This window comes from Podarcis bocagei, assembly GCF_964188305.1.
Source record: "Podarcis bocagei genome assembly, chromosome: 11".
NCBI classification, from domain to species: Eukaryota; Metazoa; Chordata; class Lepidosauria; order Squamata; family Lacertidae; genus Podarcis; species Podarcis bocagei.
Genome location: NC_138136.1, coordinates 34,691,473 through 34,712,692, shown reverse-complemented (window position 1 = coordinate 34,712,692; position 21,220 = coordinate 34,691,473). Strand labels below are relative to the sequence as shown.

Here is a 21,220-nt window from a genome sequence, read left to right as displayed (position 1 = left end):
AATACGATCTTCTCTAGGTTTATCCGAGGTTTTTATAACAAGAAGATCTTTCCTGTTTTTCATTTCCGCTCTATCTTGAGCCGCAGCAAGAGTCCGTGATGTGTATCCTCGTTGTAATAAGGACTGTGTGAGTTGGTAAGCCGCTATTTTGTAGTCATGTTGGGACGATGCATTTCTTTTTAGTCTTAAGTACTGTCCATACGGTAGATTATTCAATAAATGTGGAGCGTGAAAGGATGAAGCGTGTAATAATGAATTTCGATCAGTCGGTTTATGGTATGGGCGGATCTTAAGTTGTTGGGAATGATCTTTAAAGACTGTAACATCCAGAAAATTAACTGATGTGTCATGAATGGTACCAGACAATCGTATATTTGGATCTTGGTCATTGATCCATTGGAGGAATTGTGTTGCTGTGTCTTGATCCTGTATAACGAAGAACAAATCATCTATAAACCGATAATATTTGATTATTTTAGATCTAAAAGGATTGTTGTCATGAAGGATGAAAGTTTTTTCAAAGTGTATCATGTAGATATTCGCAATAGAAGGGGCACAGGCAGAGCCCATCGCTACGCCTTTGATTTGCAGATAGAACTGTTTTAAATAACGAAAAAAGTTATAATCCAAAATTATGTCCAGAATATCAAGTAAAAAATGTGTTGGAGGTTCTCTCGTGAGTCTGGATTCCAAGAGAGTTTCTATAATCGACCTGACTTCAGGTAACGGGACATTTGTATACAGCGACTCGACATCCAGGGTGACAAGGGAGGCCTCCTTAGGTATGGTTATTTATCATATTATATTTATGATCTATGGATTGAAGCACCTTGATCCATCTTGACATATTTTTTGATATTACCAGCTGAAGAAGGCGTGTACTCCGAAACAGGGCCCTGTCTTGGCCAGAGTTCTTGATATATCCTTTTCAGTACACCCTCAAATAAGCCACACCTTCAGAATTAAAGGGGGAGGGAGACATTCCCCCACACCATTTTGCCAGCGGCCTTCCCTCCCCCTACAGAGAGCAGCCCAAGAGCGCGGGGCAATGGCGCACAGCCCGCCCGCTGCTCCCAAGCCTCCCCGGAGCCGTTGGGGGAAAGGGAGGGTTGCGAATATAAGCAGCACTTTAACTTTTCACTGTCAGAATTTGGAAAAAAAGTGCGGCTTATATTCAGGCCAATACGGTAAGTATTCCAGTCCTCAAAACGCTCACTCCAAGTGAAGTAAAAGAGTACCTATTGCCCCTAGTGAGGGCTGGCCCAAGACTTTGCTGCCTATGGTACGATGCATAATATCCAAAGCTGGTCATACCCTTTTGGAACCTGAGACAGGAAATCCCACAAGCATCTGCCCTCCTCGCTGGCAGCAGAGGTTCAATAATGATAATAATAAATTAAATGTTTTAGCAATTTGCAGCCTTTTCATGGTACCTACAGTCAGCTGCCCGAGGCGGCTGTCCTACTCTGCATAATAGCAGAGCTGGCTGAGGCCACTGATTCATTGATTAAGTTGATTTAGGCCAGCTCCCTTATCTATTCCACGCTGCTGTAAGACTCTGATCTCTTGAGGGATCATCCAATAGCAGCTGGTTATCAGAAATTTAATGAGAGCTTTCCCTCACCTCCCAGGGTACTTTCCTACCAGCAGCGTTTCACAAATGCCCAGCACACCTCTCTGGCGCATGTGCTCACTTAAAATATAGTCACCTGTGCTCACCATCTTTCTCATTTGCACACCTCTCTCTCTCTCTCTCTCTCTCTCTCACACACACACACACACACACAGAGAGAGAGAGAGAGAGAGAGAGAGAGAGAGAGAGAGAGGCTGGCTCTGCTTTCTTCATTCTCCTGGTAAAGAGAGCTCCCTGGCATCTAATCCTGACTCATAGGAAGAAAGGTGTCACCAGTGCTAATAACCAAAGGAGGCAGATGGAGCTAATTGTACAACAATTTATTGTTAGAGCCCCATTACCTCCTGGGTATAATCGAGGCAGTGTAATATTGTTCAATACAATAAGGCTTTTAAAATTAATTACGTATTCATGATAAGCCTGGCATGTGACTTCACAGTCATGAGCTGCAGCACAGCTTGAAGGTAGACATCTTGGGTGCATCATTAATCAGAGAGGCTGATTTTGGTAACATATTCATGACTGTTTCCCAGGAGTAAGGCATTGTTGGTATGCCCTGCACACCCGTATTCCCCGGGGTGCAAAGCCTCAAACATCAGATCCATGTGTTCCTAACCTGTGTTTGAATGTAAAAAGAAGCGAGACTTGATTTGTTTTTAATACAAGGCCTCCATTTGTTTTTCTTGACATTTCATCTCATCCATTATATTTCTGGCATTTTCGATTGGTGCAGTGCTGGGGGCAGGCGCACACAGTGGAATATGGTTGTCATAGTGAAGAATTAGGAGATTAAGTGGGTAGGAACGAACGAGTATAGCAGCAGCTGCCCTGTACAGAAGTAATGAGGGGCTGAGGGTGCAAAAAGATACCATGCTAGCATGGCTTAAGCAAAAATAAAATAGTTGCAAATGAACATTTTTGGACTAATAGCAGAGCCATGTGATGCATGTTCCTTTCATATTATATCATACCAAATTTAAATTCAGTTACCAAGTTTTTAAATTAAGCTTTCCAGGTGCTGTGCAAAGATTTTATAACAACGCAGGTCCTGTCATCAGGTATATAATCTACTGAGCCTTTGCCAACCAAAGATTTTGGGCTCCAACTCCAGTCTGCCACAGACAGCCCTCAGTATGTTTGAAAATGATAGATCCAAAAAGTAATGGAACAACAAAGTCATAGAAAGACTACTAGTACTACTAATGAACTTCCATTAGCCTTTTACTTTAGGGTTTGGGATTTTCCAAACAGTTTTAAGATTGCCATTCTCATTAAAACAGCAACAGCGCACAACTAGAATTTGAAGATTACATCTCGGTTCAGCTCAAAACATGAAATATAACTGAGATCTAGGATGTGCTACCTTGTTCACTCACACAAACAAACAATGTCTACTTGTTGTGTTGTTATGGGAAACATTTTCCAGAGATATGGAAAACATATCTCTGAAGGCTTCCTACCCTTACATTATTTGCTCTCTTCGGGTAATTACAGAAGCAGTTAAGCATTTCAAGCTCTCATGTCGCTAAAAAATACAGGCATTTTTCAGAGGCCTTGTTTAAACATTGAAGATGTGCCCTATTTGACACTGCATGAAGTGTTCGCAGCTTAAGTATGTGATTAGTTAGTAGCGTAGACTTGTTTGCTGCCTGCTCTTGAACAGATATATCTTCCTCTCTAATTGTGCTCTGTGCCCCCATTCAGAGTTGATAGCTGCCACAACAATGTGTCCTTATTATAGTGAGGAATTGGTTAGCTACATACATCTACAGTGGGTCAAGGGGAGAAATCGAAATACCGTTTCTATCCTGTTTGCGGTTATGGCTCTGTATAATTTTCACCGAGGAAGGAATGCAGCTAATGAATAAACCTGACCTTTTAAGCATTATTGAAAAAAACAGTACTTATATGAGTTTTATCTGGTGCATTACAGACTTGCTGATGTTTGGATAATGTTTCCAAAGTAAGAAGTTAAATGTTTTGAATGGCTCATTAAAAAATAATAATATAAATGACATAAGCAACAGGGGAAAATATTACTCAAGCAAATGTCTGGCTGTAAATTAGACTTTATTGTAGTTGTGCTGGGACTATGGAAAGCACCAGAGAATCTTTTTTTCAGGTTGCTATAGTAACAGCTCACTCCATCATCCTCCAGTGTTTTCAGGGGCCTATCAGAGTGTGTGCTCTAACACTAGATTATTAAAGGAATTTGTATTCAAATCCAGTCATTTTCAACTGGGTGAAGCCCATAAGTAATTTTTAAGAGGAAGAAATCCTTAATGACTGTTTTCTTTATTGTGAGTAGATTTTTTTTTTAAAAAAAAGAAAGACATTTCCCAGTTTGGTTTCTTAAGTATTTCAAAGAGTTTGTAGCTTTACAGTGAAAACAGTATCCGATCTTTATTTATACATGAAAAAGCATATTCTTTTTTTCCTACAGAAGGAGAGGAAGAATGGGAGGGAGATTACAGGAGAGCAAAACCTCAGGGAAACTAGTTCTTAAAATGTTTGTTCTTTAGGCATACATCACTGAACAGTGATGACAACAAAAGAGAAACATTGATCTTTCTTCTTCTTTCCTATCCTTTGAGGATTTTTATTTTTTTATTTTTAAAGAAGATTCCAAAGCTATGTTTAGGGGTTTTAAACAAACAAGCAAAACTCTCTTATATCATACATGTAATAAACCTAAGATGTAAAGAAAATGGAAAACTGCGCCTAACTGGTGCTTGTGTTTTTGTACCTGTGGAGACCTGTGGGTTAGATGCTACGGTCGAGGGTTTGATTTTGACATGAATCTTATTCGGGTGTTATTCGTGCATAGTAGTGGGACTATGCATCTGGTCCTAGCTGCCAGCATCTTGCACAGTACTGAACTGGAGTTGACATCTGCATAGAGAAATCCTGTGCATGAGCACATCTGGTCTGATGCATCTGTGTTTTATTCCAGAGGCAACATATCATAATCCTGTGCCTGAGGAGTTTCTGATTGGCTAGTTTCAGCTAGGCTAGTGTTGAGGCTCAGGCCATGAAGCTAGTAGTTACAATATTCCAGATTCCTGACGGATTCTTGGGAGTGGGCTTGGGCAGACCTCTGGAGGCAAGGTAATTCCACAACTGTGGCCAGCAGCTGATAATGCTGTTGCATTGAGCTTGGTGCATAAATGGTACAGTTACGACCGTGCAACGGAATGAGGCAGTCTCTAAAGAATGTGTGTATTGAACCTTGGAGTTTTAGACATTTATACCACAACTCACCCTTCTGAGTTGCTCCAACATATGCCAGTCATTGGTTAGATGATTTGGTTGGACTAGATGACCCTTGAAATAGCTTTCAATTATATAATTCTGTATGGATTGTTGTACAATGTTAGATGCATTTATCAAGCAAGATCCAGCCAAATTCAAGCACGTGTTTAATTTGGACCAAATCATTCAGCGATTGCCCAAATTGAGATCTATATAATTAAGCGGATAGTAAACCTATCCTAAATGCAGATTTATTGGGACAAATTTCATAATTTTGAAGGAAATTTCCTTTGGATGCTCAGTAGATTAGGTTGATGTTGTTGTTTTTTAAAAATAGCCTTTATGTTCCATGTTAGTGGTTATAACAAAATATTTAAAATTAATGTTATCTCTTTAAATTCTTGGCTGAAAAAACCCCTCTGCAGGTCTGATAGCCTTTCTTTAAAGAGTGGGTGAATAATGATTGCATTTTCATAGTTTATTTACTGGAAAATGTAAATAACAGGCCTAGTTCAGTGGGGAAGCGGGCAAAGAAGAAAGCTACTTCTTTGTCCTTATTTGCTTTGAAATTCTCTCCTTCCCCCTTGATTTCAGTAGCTGTGTAAAAGGTTTAAATAATAATAGTAATTGCCGTAGCTGTTAAATAGATTTGTGACACATTGCACAGAGGAAATGTTTCCTTAATGCCATTGGAAATTTTAATTTTTACAAAGCTGGGTTTTTTTACTCCCTGGGATGTAGAGTTAAAGTGTGCACTGTTCCTATAAGAACTTGTGCACTGAATAGGTTGTACAAGGATTTGAAAAGGAGGAGGGGGCATGTGCATGCATACATATAAATGTATGCAAGCTTGACATCGGCCAGGAGATAAAAGGAAAGCTTCTTTTACTCATGGATGATTAAAAGCCAACTTTCAAGAAGCAAAGGGTTTTGTGGGGCAGTTTTCTTTTGACAGTGAGACGTGATCAGTGCCCCTGGGCCTTTTTTATTTATTTATTTTATTTTATAATGCAGAGGATTTCTTCCACTGCTTACAGCTTGAAATGGCAGACAAAGGAGATTTCCTGGTGATGTCCTCCCAAGCCCTCTAGTTTCTATACTAAGCCTGCCTGGAATCTATTTGATTATTAAGCTTTGTACCTAAAAATATGCCTGGGAAGAGAGAACGTGGCATTTTTTTAAAAAGCTAAAGCTTTAACACAGAGAGCTATGACTTACATTTACAAAGTGAAGTGGCTTTGGATTCATTCCAGTAGATCAGCTTATTTCTGGCAGTTTGAAAGCTTCATCAGCAATTGAAGCATTTGTTGTCTGTCTGGTTTCCTCTGAAATTATGTTAAAATCTGAAGTAAACCAGGGTGGAGGTAGGACAGGAAATCTGTTTAGAAAAATAAATGCTTACATGCAGATTTTTGGAATTCATACATGCAATGTATGCCACTGCATTTCACTAAGGCACATGGATCTGATTTACCTTGAGCAAGAACTTGGAAACAGCTCCCTCGTGCATAGGCAACATGGTAAAATAGGCACTTTTGGCTGCTTCAGAGGCGAGCAAGTATACTTCATGCACAGTGTATGCATACTGTATGTATGATATGGAACGTGGTTCCAATAGGGTTGCCATACATCATCCGGATGTATCTGGAATACTGCAGTTGGCAGTAGTGTCTGGGCTCAACAACTTTGGGCAAAACTGAAAACAGCTCAACTTTGTCCGGATTTTCACTGTTTGAAATATGGCAGTGTTTCTCAACCTTGGGTCCCCAGCTGCTGTTGGACCTACATCTCCCATCACTCTTGACTAATGGTCTTGCTAGCTAGGGATGATGGGAATTGTAGTCCAGCAACAGCTGGGGACACAAGGTTGAGAAACTCTGAAATAGGGCAACCCCATCTTAAAACAACCTTTGACTTGGGCTACTTCATTTTAGAACTTAGAAATAAAGTAAATTCTTAAGCTAGGGACTCCATAATTTGTCACAACCTCAGTGGTGCCTGGTGCTTGTTTGAACCAGTAGGGCATAAGGTGGAGAGAGCAACATAAAGTGGAGGCAGAGCCATTGATGGGCAGAGCCAACTAATTATAGTTTTTTACCCATCCTCCTCCCTGCTGAGTTCTTCAAGAGCAACAGTGAGGCTAAGCAGGAGGAAGCTGACAGGCAGTGCTACCCCCTGGGCTTGTTATAAGTAAGAAGCAGGGGTTGGCTGAGGGCAGAGGAAATGCCCATTGGCCCAAATCAGTGGTGTCCAAACTTTTTTCAAAGAGGGCCAGATTTGATGAAGTGAAGGGCTGTGAGGGCCAACCAAAGTTGTTGACCTTTTTTAAAGGATTTTACCCATGAAATAAACTGCCACAGGGGCTGAATTAAACTGACCAGCGGTCCAGATTACACCCCTGAAATGGTCTTTGGACATGCCTGTCCCAAGTGGACCAGCCTCCACTGCATTAATTCCTACTAATTCCGGTTTTCTTTGTCCTGGATATGAATGATGTGAACCGCCCTGAGAACCATGGATGGAAGGCAGTAGACTAAATGAGTGAGTGAGTAAGTAAGTAAGTAAATACTGCTCTCTCACCCTTTCCCCTTTTTCCTTTTTACATTTAGAGAAAGACAGCTTTTTCTCTCTACAGTTTCTATTTTAGAAGCATGAACGTAATCCCACTGAAATCAGCTGTTGCATGCATGAAATTTTGGGTGTAGCATTGAAGTTGTATGTAGTTACAGTGCTGCTGGGTTTCTGGATTGCTGTACAAATATGAGCACGTCAATACAGCAGTTTGAAACGTAGTAGCACCCAACAAAAATTTTAAGATCCTTTGTTGTTTCTTCTGCTTTTAAGGGCATACAGTGGTACCTCGGGTTAAGAACTTAATTTGTTCTGGAGGTCCGTTCTTAACCTGAAACAGTTCTTAACCTGAGGTACCACTTTAGCTAATGGGGCTTCCCGCTGCCACTGCGCCGCCGCCATGCGATTTCTGTTCTCATCCTGAAGCAAAGTTCTTAACCCGAGGTATTATTTCTGGGTTAGCAGAGTCTGTAACCTGAAGCGTCTGTAACCCGAGGTACCACTGTATACACAACTTATATCCTCTTCTTCCTCTTTAAGTAATCTCAGTGAATTATTGGCTGTGGCTCCAAACTCTCAATCACTGGTCTATATCTGACCCTCCATTCCTCTTACAGAGTTGAAACAGAGATTCTAGTCCCCTTTTTATGACCCTCTGGCAGGTAGCACATTCTGCCTCTCTCATCTGCTCCAAGAGCTGGAAAAAGCTGGGCTGTGGCCTTCCAGACCCGGTATTGCCTTCATACTCTTTGCACTTAAGTTTTGGTGTAACGTCCCAGGGTTGCGTAGTCAGGCTTGAGTTACAGGACCTTGGCTAGTTCTAAGCAGTCAACTTGCTCAGACAAGTCTGGAGATCAAGGGAGACCTGTTATCCCTCTTGACCCAGGCTACTCCTCCCAGACTCTGCTTCGTTGCCAACAATGGACGCCCTTAAAAAAAATAGTCCTCTGGCTTAGAGCCTAGCACTCTGTCACCTTTCAGTCGGTGCCTTCCTTGTGCCTGCTGGGATGGGGCACAGGCACTGAGGAGTCTGAGGGTGTAGAAAGAATCTGTCGTAGGGGAGTTCTCAGTTCAGAGGTCTCTGACTTCATGGGGCTGTGGCTTGCTCCACTGGTTCTCTTCATCCCGTGGGCTTTTCTTTTGTGCTGGAGTCCTGGCTGCTGCTTGAGAGTGAAGCCTTGACAGCTGATGGCAGCTGATCAAGGAAATGTGGCCTTCTGAAGAATTCACAGGCTGTGACAGTGTTTCTTACATGGAGCTTTCTCTATCTTATTTGGAGAAATTTCAGCGTAATCCTGGGGTGAGTATGATTTAGTCATCCTCCGCTGCTTGAGAGGGAGAGTTTGGAAATGCCTTCCAGTTCAGTGGCTCTGAGGATCTGTCGGATTGATTTCTTTGCATAAATATTAAAGAACAGAAGGCCAGAGTTACAGCGGGGCTCTTTAGGGATCTTTCCTTTTGAAAGAATAGGTGATAAGGAATGTGGAGGAATAAAGATAGCAGAAAGCCACAGGGAAACCTCATGGTCTTTCCATTCAGTACACAAGAAGTGCCAGAGAGTCCCCTCTTCATTTGGGTATTCATTTGGGTCCCCTTTGGGTATTCTTTCAATTATCATAGCTGGCTTCCTGTAGTCTTAAGATGCAATGCACCAAGCACTGCTCCACACAGCTCTCTTTCCATTCAGAAAGGTTTGCGCAGGAACTGTAATAAATAGATTACACATTCCACCCCCACCCCCAGTCTTCCTCGGGTCCTTGTACATATTGCACAGCCTAGTTATATCCTGTTATCGAGATTTATGAGCAGAGATATACTAACAATTCCTTCAGTTGAATGATGATGATAATAATAATAATAATAATAATAATAATAATACATATTTTTAAAAGCATCTACTCTGCCATTTTTTGAGTTTTCATCCAGGTCATAGGGAACTAAAATGGACAAAAAGGAACCAGACCCTTCTTGAATGGAGTGTTGGGTCCTTAGGGAGCCTTACACACGGTCGTGCACACACTGCTACCAACAGTCATCTGAGCACGGTAACCTACAGTACCCAAACTTGGCTCTGCCGTGAGTACAGCTCAATCTCTCTACTTATGCTAGTGTTTATTACTATTGATGGAGCTACTCAACAAGAGAAGTGATCATCCCAGTCCTTCAGTCATTTGTGCTGGAAACAGCCCAAATGAAACCAATTGACGATTGATTCAGAAAGGCAGAAAGTCACAAAGGGGCGTCTGCCGCAGCAACCAAAAGGTGAGGTTACCCAGAGTTCCTTTGAATTCTACACCATAGCTATTTGACAGTGATGAGTCACATATTCACATGAGTGATCCATGCCTTTGGTGGCTAGTCACCATCTCATTACCTCAGTTGTTTGTCTGAATCCACCTGAAGTTGTTGTTTAAAAACACATTTTGGTGCTTTGATATTCGGAGTGACAGTTTGCCTTTCAGGCCACTCTTCCCAAATAATCAACAGGCATAATCATCCCAGAGTGACTTTCTAGGCAGTTAATCACCTCGGCAACTGCAGAGTTGGAAGGGACCATTGCTGCCCACTATTTGCCAGTGGCATTTGCCCCACCCAGGCCAGATCCTGCTGCTTCTAACATCCATTATCCTTCCTTTACAGAATAATCCAGTATCTCTTCCCTAGCCCAGGCTAAACAGGAGGGAGAGAGAGGGATGGCTGTTCAGCCTTTATTTATCACAGGAAGAAGACTGTTTTTCTGGTTGCCATTACCTTGGCAATGGCTGTGACTGGTTATCTGGAGCCAATTATTATGATGTACCAGAGTAACAAGACTGGTTTAATTTCATGCTAAGTTATTGGCAAACAAAACTGTTCTCTCTGCTTAAAGAAAAATAATATTTATCTGTCCAGCATCTAAAATGGTGCCATAGAAAGACAAAACCAGATGAACTCTGTCTGCAGGCAACATAAAGAGAAAAGGGGGAAGGAACAAAAAGAGAGAGCAAGCAACTGTAGAAACATCTCTTTAAAAGGCCCTGAAATCTTCCATTTCAGCTTGAATCAGAAAGAATCCCCAGGCTTAAGAATATGAGGAACAAAATGAGTCCCCAAAATTTTGTCTTTGTAGATAAGGGCAAAGCAGTTGTCAGCCAATCTTTCTGCAATATAACCTTAGTAAGGGAACAAATGAATTTTGTAGGAAGTTTATGATACAGTACTGAAGAATATTTTTTCTTGAAGGTTTTCCTACCATGTTTCAGAATTCACATGTTCCCACACCCACAGTGAGGGCAGGATGGGGAACATTCAAAATGGCTGTAGAGTTGTCTAGAAATTTGGCAATATGTCCTACATTTATGATTCTACAACCATTCATGATTCAAATGAACCATGATTTTATGTTTGTATAACTTTTGAAGCTACAAATCTCACCAGTTGCTCCTTGGCTACCTACGTTGTGACAGGGGAATATGAGTGAAAGCTACTTGTTGGGTCTAGAAACTGACATACCCAGTAGGAATTGTTGCTGACTATGGGCTGGTATCTTGGGCTGATACAGTTGTTAATGGTAAGATTTAAGGGCTCCTGTTGGAAAAGGCATGGACCTGAAAACTCCACATCTTCTTAGTAGGGGCAGTTCTTTCTTTCTGTATCTGTTCTATTCCTGCTCTACTGTGCCTCAAGGGATGCTGTGGGTTAAACCACAGGGTGGCGCTGTGGGTTAAACCACAGAGCCTAGGACTTGCTGATCAGAAAGTCAGCGGTTCAAATCCCCGTGACGGGGTGAGCTCCCGTTGCTCGGTCCCAGCTTCTGCCAATCTAGCAGTTTGAAATAGGTACTGCTCCGGCGGGAAGGTAAACGGCGTTTCTGTGCGCTGCTCTGGTTTGCCAGAAGCGGCTTAGTCATGCTGGCTACATGACCCGGAAGCTGTACGCCGGCTCCCTCGGCCAATAAAGCGAGATGAGCTCCGCAACCCCACAGTCGGCCACGACTGGACCTAATGGTCAGGCGTCCCTTTACCTTTACCTTTACTGTGCCTCAAAGTGATACCTGGAAGGCATATGAAACTGGAGGTGGTGTCATGAACATAACCCACAGTGCTCTGGTGTTGCTGTTTGGTTAATCAAAGCTGTCTAGCTCATATTTTTAGTAAGGCCCCCAATGCTCCCCACCCCCAACTATTGTAAGCCTCTTGTCAGCTGGTGTGTGTATGTTTGCATTTACTTTCTTTGTGTGCTCCTGTCTTTCACAACTAGCAAGAGACTTGTCACACACACACCCCCAGGCCAGTTAGGAAATATGTTGTGGGTTCTGTTTTCCTTTCTTTGAAACCCTCCTCCCCTTTTCAAATGTTAATCCTGTTGCTAGGGAGAAGTTATACTAGACATGACATCATTCATGTCTTCCCAAGCCATTCCTCTTGTGGCCATTCAGGGCTGTGACTTGTTCCATTCCCAAGGGGAGCTGGTACCCTTTGCAAATAGTGTTTGTTGTGTGTTTTGCATTAAAATGCAGCGTTTGGAAATTCTGAAGAAGCAGATTTCCAGTTCCTGTTACAGTTGGAACATCCATCTGAACTCTGGTTTTCTTAGCAGTAAATATATTCTTCTGTTTTAATTGCAATACTGTGCAATGCTGTCTAAAGCATATCCCTGTTATCAGATCTGTGCTTTAAGCTGCTGGTAAACAGATACTCTAAATCCTTTTTTTCCTTTTTTTTTAAGACAAATGTGTAGCATCTCCACTGACTGGAAACTTGTAGGTTTCCTCAACTCATCCCCCCCCCTTCAAAATGTCCTAAATCTCTAGAGATCAAATTTAACAACATTATATATTCAGCCAACAAACTTCATCGAGTACAGAACGTTAATTTTACATGCTGTATAAATATCTCAAGAGTTTTCTAATGGCAAAGAGCATTTAAGTAATGGAGTAGAGAGGGAAATCAATGGAGAACTCTGCTTAGTGTTGTTTAAATGTTGTATTTAAATGAATTCAAAGCTTTAAATTTGTTTCTGTTAGAATTTTTTTAAGAATACAAGTAAATATTTCCAAGAAAGATGTAAAGTTATTTTTGTATGCCACAACTGCTGCTCGAATTTTAATAGCCAAGAAATGGAAAACACAGGAATTACCAACGGTGGAAGAATGGCAGATGAAGATGATGGAATTTATGGAGCTAGCTGACCTCACTGGAAGAATCCGCGACCAGAAAGAAGAGGAACATCAAGAAGATTGGAAGAAATTTAAAGACTATCTGAATAAATATTGTAATATTAAAAATTAGAAGATACTTGAAAGTACTAATCAGGCCTAGGATTAAATTAGTATTTAATTAAATAAATGAGATTTAGAATATTAAGAAAAGTTAATAAATTAGACTATAATTAGAATATTGTTTTGGAATAATGATATTGGAAAACTGCTACATTTATTTACAAGGAAAATTCAGATGGAAGGGACCAGAGGAAGTCAAGCAACATGTTTATGACGTTGGATGTTTAACTAAATAATCAATTTGTATTGTTTATGTGTTAGTTGTTATATTTTTTATTTGTTGTTATTTGCTGTACTTGTTTTATGTTGTTTTTCTTTTTTTCTTTTTTTTTATTCTCTGTTGTATTTGTTTTTACAATATGTGTTACATTTATAAGAAACTTAATAAACATTATTGCAAAAAAAGAATACAAGTAAATATTTCAAGACATTACAGTTTGCTAGCATGCAGCAATGTTTAAATGTCTTGAGTTCCAAATTGCATGTACCAGACCCTTTGCGCAGGCAGTTGTATGTGCATAGATTATTTAGCTATTGTGGTTGGGTTTTTTTGCACTTATGCTCCACCTTCCTTCAAGAAATTGAAGGCAGCATATGTCGTGACAAAGATTACAGGATTCACGAACGACCACAGGTGGCTGGCTGTCAAGTGTGGCTGCTAGATAGTCACATGGAAGAAAAAGGGCTCACCACCTGCATCTCACCTTCCAGCCAAGGCTGCAGGAAGCATTCCAGCTCTGGCCCGTGTGTGGTCCTTTCAGCTCTCAGTTAGGCTTCTTGGCTTCACGCGCACCTCACCCTGTAGGACCTTTCTGTTTGCCCCAGGCCAGTGTTGGAGCAACACTTGCTCCTTAACAGTGAACCTTGTGGCCCATCCTGTTTTTGCATCCAGCCTTGCAGTCCTGCTATCCACGATTCTGACCACTCGCTATCTCACCCATACACTTGCCAGTTTGGAACAGGAAACTTGGGAGATAATTGGGGCCCCATACAGGATTTTCCGTTCTTTGTGACTGGATGCAGATCTTGCTGTCTGACCTCTTCTCTCTCTCGCTGTCTAGTGAGCCAGTCAGTACCAATTAGGTAATTGATCCATCATAATATGATTCAGCCTTATTGCCTGTAATTGATGCTTCCTGCAAGCATTTTTGAGCCAGGCCCCTAATGAAAGCAAATATAGGATCTTCCTGTTCTTAATATCAGAGTTCAAGCGAGAAATGTAGGAACCAATTAGATCATCCAAATGGACATTCATGGCTTGATATTTTAAATGCGCCTTTAAAAAAGCACACACAAGTCTAGCATTAATATGAAGGGAGATAATCTGTCACTTACAACATAGCATATATACATCCTTTAGCTAGCAGCTGGGTCTCTACTAACACGGCCGACTGCTGCAACCTCCCTCCTCCCCTTGGTAATCTGTATAGCCGGTAGCCATAAGGGACAATTCTCTGAAACTCACTAGAGGGAAGTGAAAAGGGTTGGTGGCTATAATAGTCTGATAAATGTTCTGGAAAGCATGCTCATTCAGATGGAAGAACCAATCCTACCACTAAATGGTGCTGCAGTTTGGCTCCGGGCTGCTAGCATCTGCGTATTAGTGCTGTTCATTCATCCTGATGTTCTTCAAAAAGAGGTCTGGGCTGGAGCTCACTGGGGGTTTGATCTAATGCTTCCTAGCCCTTGTTGCTCACGGTTACATAGATTTTAGGTTCTTCTGTCTGAGGCTCAGACAACGATCGAGACAAATGTTGAGGGAGTTCCTTCTCCCCTTCAGCCCTACCCACCCGCCTCCCAGTTCCTTCCTACTATTAAACACAATTGAATTCTTTTATACCATTAATTTCCCCCATAAAATGTTGTGGTGCTTCTTTATACAGATAAACGTAAGGCCCCTCTAGCATTTTCTAGTCCCGGATTTAACTGTCAATTGTAAAACTCTGTCCTTTAGGAACACTTTAAGGGCATGAGAGTTTATGAGAAAGTTGTGGGAACACTGAAGATAATTATATGTTTTTCTACAACCTAAACCAACATTTCCATTTCTAAATCCTAGTCTGGAAACCACTAGCGTCCACTGTAAAGTAGTTATCTAGCCCTAAAACCTTGTGGCATTTCAACACTACTGTTGTTGGTGTTTTTATTTTTGGACCTCTTTTGTCCATGAAGGATGACTTCCTCTGGGCAATTACTTTGGTTTACCAGATTTTATGCTTTGACCTTCTGTAGATTGTCTTGCACAAAGAGCCTGATTCTAGGCTTTGGGGGCTAATTCAGGCTTTGCATCTTGCTGCCAAAAGGCTTCTCACACACTATAATGGTAGCATATGCAATCAAGCTGAATTGAAGTTGAGATTTGAATTTATATATGATGCACATGTATTTTTGTTGAAGTGTAAACCGCACAGAGACATCTCAAAACACAAACGCATGTTGCTCCAGCACAGGCCGTGCTCTCTCATTTGGGAAAAGCTTTTTGGTTGTGCGCAGAGCATGCAATGTATAAATCTTACCACAGCACCCTTTAAGCCTAACAGGGCTGCATCTCATGGTTAATACTATCCCTACCTGAAAGTAACTTCTCTTTTATTTTGAAAATATAGCCAACAATAAATAAGAAGACAGTACAGAATACAACAATCAGTGCAGGGTGTTGTTGCTTTTTGAGGTAGGAGGGAATGGGAGAAGGGCTGCCTTGGGAAATACATTCCCGCAAGGCCTCCCTCCCTGAATGTGCACAGTTCACCCACCTTGATCTGCTCCTTTGTTTGCTTCTCCCTTTGGGCCCAGTCTGCATTTGCTCCTAGCAGGAGGGGACAAGACACGAGGAGCTTAGTGCCTCTCCTTGCTCATCTCACTGCTTGCTCTTTGAGAGTGGGCAAGGAAACAGGCGGAGACAGCAGGGCAAGAAGGCTGACGGGATTGGCAGTGGGCCCCTGCTGGGCAGCGAGCCTTGGCAAGTGCCCAACAGTGCCGAACCCCTGACCCCAGCCACGGTGATAATAATAGATAGATCACAATGGCAGAATCTGATCTGCTGCAGCTCGTTCTGAATACTAAAATCCATGAGCTGACAATGCGAGGGGCTGTTTAGTCTGATAGTTTATGGAATATTAATATTACCTTTCTGAAATAGGTTTGTTTCTTTTGTTATCCCGCTTTCTAAATAGCTACCTCTGTTTAGGAAAGCGCTTCAGATAATAACTTTCATATTATGCTGTCGTCAGCAATATTCGACTACCTACATACAAGTTTCCACAACTTCCTACTTGCAAAGCACTTCCATTTCACGACTGAGTAACATGTGAGAGGCAGTTTTTTGTACATCTCCTGCATAACTCCATTTTGATGTATCCTACATACTAACTCATTCATAGAACATGAAGGTAGAATTCAATGTAGCACTAAGTGTGTGTGTGTGTGTGTGTGTGTGTGTGTGTGTGTGCGCGCGCGTGCGTACACAGAATAAAATCAAGAGGACCCCTCCTCTCCTCCCCGTCATGTGCCCCCTCAACTTATTATGGGTTCCGTCCCCCTCCAGAGCATATTTAGGGAGTGGGTGGCTTGCAGCAAGAGAGAGGAGGGAGAAAGCCAATTATGTGAGTGGACCTTGTTCCATGCACACAACTTGGTTGGATTCCACACTAGGTCCTTCTGTAGCCGTTTAAAAACAAGATGGAGGTATCTGGCACTGGGCCGAAAAGCTCACACATGCACCCCTTAACAGAACTGTTTCTGTCATGTGGAAAGGTGGTTCTGCCACTTCCACAAGGGTAGAGGTGAAAATGCATTTTTGAAGGCGGGGTGGTGGTGTTTTTCTATATAATACTGGGTGGAAGAGGATTTTCTCATGTTTCTCCCTTCCTTTTAAACAAACAAGGTTATGCATAGGTTCTGTTCAGTAGGTCTGTACTAAACATGGCTAAGTCTGGATCCAGCTCTCTTTATAGATCTACCCCCTGAAACTACAAAGAAAATCTGTGCTTTATACCGCTTATGTTTAATGAATTCACATACCTTTGTAGGCCAGCATGTGTCTGGGTCTCTTTTAATTCTTTATGTTTTGTCTCATCCCTTAGGTTTCGCCACAGCCCAAATTGCTTTTACTTGAGAGACTGGATCATCCACAGCTGGATCAGGCAGTGCCTGAAGTTTGGGGCACAGGATAAAGCTTTGTACACTTTGCAAAATAAGGTGATGCTTTAACAAGACATTTTTTCAAATGTTGTTAAACGTACATAAGTTAGCTACATCTGAAACCTTTCTGTGAATGTGTCTCCCGTTCAGAAGACTGCATTCTTTGTTTACGATGAAATTGTGGAATTTTAGATAAACTTCAATCTCTGCTGTTTCCTTTTCGTAGTGGAGCTGACCAGCCAAATTTAAGCAAGTACCAGCTATTTCCAGAGTGCGGGTGGGGAGTTAAGCCCAGGCTTATATATATATCTCCTGCTGGAATCAGTGTGACCTGAAAATGTTCTTTATTGTCTGAATTGTGCCCACTGCTTATTTTAAAGTTCTGCATTGAATGAATTATTTAATTTATTTGGAGTATAGTATTGTGGAACCTGCTGTGAGCCTTGTAGGCAGCATCAACAAGATGTTTTCTACCCGACTCAGAAATGCTTTGAACAGGAGTGGGCAATAATTGCCTGTAGATAACCATCTTTGCATTCCCAGAAGCACATGATCCTTGCAGCATTTATTGTTTAGCTTTTTGGCTTTTCCTTTTAGCTTAGATATTAAGTTGGCAGCAGATGATGTCTCCTGCTTTAGTGATGCAGAGACATTCTTATGTCTGCGCACAAAGGAATTAGGTCTTGCTCCTAAGAGGACCGAAAGACTTGTGGGGAAAATTATGCAGGAACCATCCCCTTACAATCTACCGCTTGGCAAGAAACACAGTGAAGTGACAGTCATCCCTGAACAATCTTTGCCTCTGGCATAGAGTATAAAGGGCTCTTCCACACTGCACATCGCTAAATGTATTCCTGTGCAATCTTACTTCAAATTTTAACTATAGGGAACGTTGGAAGAATGCATGCATACAGGTGGCTGCTTGCATGAATGCACAAGTTTCTGACTGCTGTTTCTGTGAAGCGTTTTTAAAACCCTGCTCTTCAGCTTTGAAGGCTCCCAGAGCACCTTTGATGAAATCAATGAGAACAAAGACTTCGTGATGGTGAATAAAAGCTGTAGCAGCAGTATCATTGCTGCATGTAGAGCTCTGTCTTTCTTCTTGTTGAAGGACTACCTTAAGAGCAGAGACATTGCTGTAAGTTGGCAAACATAGCTTTACTAGGTCCCCCACCCCACCCCCAAAGAACACAGCTCAGAACAATCCATGCTATCAGTTTTGAACATCTGAAGCCTATGAGAGCTTTGGTGGCCCAAGTGGATAGGCAGTAAGGGATGAATGGCCAGCTACATGCAGTTGCAGTTTTCTACTTTCCTTTTTAAAAAAAAACATAATTTTTATTAACAGGCCAATCACATCACATTATCCAAATCACATTAGTTTCAAATTATACAGCCAAATTTTAAATTTTATTGGGGGTGCCCATACATCAAGCTCCGAACGAGTCCAAACATCACTTATATTGCTGCTTTAATTAAACAGTTCTATCCAGTTCAATCCAGATAGTCCTTTATTACTTTCTTCATCTTCTTCTTGTTATCATATATTCCTTTCTTTGCGATCTCTGATAATCTTCACAAGCAGATTAGAGACAGGCATCCTCTGTGTGGGTTTTGTACTCTCCAAAGATCATATCGCTCAGGGACAGCCGCCATTCCACGCGTCCATAAAAAATTAATCTTCGGTCTGTCCTTTAATTTTCTCAGGCTTGCCAAGTATATCAGGAGGGCTCCGTCAGGTTAAGATCACATTCCAACCATCCTTCTCATTCCAATGGTCCTGATTCTCCTCCCCCGTCTTTCTTTCTCAGGCAAGCCTGTCTTAGCGAGACGCCATTTTATGCTGCGTCATAAAATTTTCCTCCGTTCTCGTTGTTTACCAATCATCTCTTTAGCAATAATCCACTCCACACAGTTCTTGAATTCCTGCTTGTGGTTAGTAAAACGCAACGATCTTATTTCTTTCTGGGGTGGAGGGTTATTTATATCACATAATGCAAAGGAAAAAAAAGTTTTTTCCTCCACCCCCCCTTAATTCCAAACATACCAGTCTCTTAATGGTGGTTCATCAGTTGATTTACTTATCCATCCGTCACTCCGGTCACAGAGATCCATTAATCAGCAGTCTTATCTCCCGAACGTTGCTTGATGTATGTGCTTTAGCTTCATTCCAATCATATGTTTCCAATTATAATTCCGAGCTAAAGCGAACTAGCACGCGCTGATTGGAACCAGCGTCAGGAAGAGCCGACCTCATCGAGGGCTCGTGCCAAGTGACCGGCCCCCCTTTTCTCGAATCCGGGGGTGCATTGTGGACACCGCTGGCAAGGCAGCCCCCCCCCATCTCCTGGGGGGGGGTAGGAAGACTGCATACTTCCCATAGCAGCCTTTTAATTACCTCGTATGGGTCGGAGAGATGTTATTGTCGGCCATCTTCCAATGCGCCACCTGGTGGCCCCCAGCCCCAGCTACAGTTTTCTACTTTCCTGGTCAGTATTGGGCAGTGGTATGTTCCAAAGGACATTCTTCATCCTACTCCCATTTCAAGTAGTGAAAGACAAGTAAAAGTGGGAGTACTGGTCCAGGCATCCCCCTTGGCCTTGCCCTACACAATCATATCATAGTCCAAAATGAGATGAGATGCTAGAAGTATGACTGTTGTGCTTTCCGCTTGTTTTTTGCAGGTTCAATATGGAATTATCCCAGACTATTTTACCTTCAATATATTGTTGGATTCTTTTATAAAGGATGAGAATTATGAAAGTAAGTAAGCATATGTCAGCTGCTGGTCATCTTGATCTTCCCTGTTTCTTCATATTTATACATGGCCCCCTTTGGACCTCTTTCTGTTCATCTGATTTGCTGTGGTTTTAATGGGAGGAGCCAAAAAAAGTAAAGAACACTGAAATCCACCTTTCTACTGAGTCAGGACATTGATCCTTCCAGCTCAGTATTTTTGACATTAACTGGCACCAGCATTTCAGAGTTTCCAGCAAAATTCTTTTCTCAACCCCAGTGCCAATCATGAGCCAGAGATCTTTTGTATGCCTAGTGCATCTTCTACTACTAAACCTCTATAGCCCTTCTGCAAGAGAGGAGGTAAAAATTGAGCAGGTCGGGGTGTGTGTGTTATTAATGTAATCAAATCACCTAGTGCAATTCAATGAGGGTTGACTGAGAGTTCCTCTGTATCAACATTATTTTCCAAATTTTTTAGCTGACATGGCCTCCTAGTGGAAAGTGCCATCCTTTCCTTAAGCACCTCTAAAGCCACTCAGGAAATAATTCCAGACGGTACATCATTCAAGAATTTGTGCAATGTTGCTCATATTGAGATTCTGTGCCCTCTAGCAAACTTAGGGCTTGTTGTCAAGAGACCTTGCCTTAAGCTGATAGTCCCTGAATTCATTTTGGAGTTAGCTTTGTTGACACAGTCCATGAAGTATTCTTTGATTAGGGTTTTGTGAGTTTAAAGTCCTTATGTGTAAAGTGCTGTGGTCTTGCGTACCATGACTCTTATCCTCTCTCACTCCCATTTTAATTTTGAGGAAGGTCTCCTGGCACAGAGCGGAACTGTTGCATAGATAAGATACACCAGCTTTGTGACTGCTTCCAGCTGTTTTCCTTATGTGCCTCCTGGTTCTGCAAAAGGCAAATGTGTTCTTCTTCTGATGCTGCATTTTTTTGCACATCAAGATTCGGGTGTAAAAGAGGAAAGCGCACTCGTGTCTTTTGAAACTAGTGTGGGAAGAAGAGTCTTGTCAAACCACTCCCTTAATTTTTAAATGTTTTGTTTATTGTTAGATGCGATGGCTGTGGTCACTGAGATAATGATACAGGAAAGTTTTGACGAAGTTTCTACACAACTTCTCTCACTCTACGTGATGTACAAGTATTTGACAACCAAATCAGAACTTACGGTAAGCTGTGGCTGAGATGGTAAGATACATGAAGGGGTACGTGCTCCATTCATCTGACTAGCAGCTTCCATTACAGAAGAGTCAACTTGGGCCAGCTTGTATCAGAGAATATATTTTGCATGGTGGTGAAAACCAAGCACCAAATGTGACAGCAAATGTAACAGCAATGTTTTCTATTTTCAGTGGGAGGAAGAGAGGAATCTCGGAGCGTCCCTCTTCTTAGCAGGCCTGAAGCAGACCAACACGGTGGGATTCAGTTCCCAGCTGTATGGCTTAGCACTTCTCGGTAAGTTATATAGTGTTTCATTACAAGCACTTTACCGTGCTGCTTTATTGGTTGATTAAAAGTAGCTGGATTAGTGAGATTCTTCGATTTAAATTCTAATACAGTGGTACCTCAGGCTAAGAACGTAATTCGTTCTGGAGGTCCGTTCTTAACCTGAA

The 21,220-nt window shown here is 41.8% G+C and overlaps 1 protein-coding gene and 1 long non-coding RNA gene across 2 annotated transcripts in view; one reads left to right on the top strand and one right to left on the bottom strand.

The window, feature by feature from the left end:
* MRPS27 (mitochondrial ribosomal protein S27) overlaps positions 1–21,220 on the top strand; it is a 59,446-nt gene that overhangs the window by 24,708 nt on the left and 13,518 nt on the right. Inside the window, exons 5-8 of the mRNA XM_081212519.1 lie at positions 16,799–16,913; positions 19,541–19,619; positions 20,661–20,776; positions 20,960–21,062. Coding sequence (XP_081068645.1) covers positions 16,799–16,913; positions 19,541–19,619; positions 20,661–20,776; positions 20,960–21,062 — 413 coding nt within the window. The remainder of the gene's footprint in view (positions 1–16,798; positions 16,914–19,540; positions 19,620–20,660; positions 20,777–20,959; positions 21,063–21,220) is intronic.
* Positions 1,829–16,153, bottom strand: LOC308597083. Its single transcript, XR_014012828.1, has 3 exons — positions 15,470–16,153; positions 6,104–6,263; positions 1,829–2,249 (listed from the first exon to the last, which is right to left on the bottom strand). It is a non-coding gene; the product is annotated as an uncharacterized lncRNA (long non-coding RNA).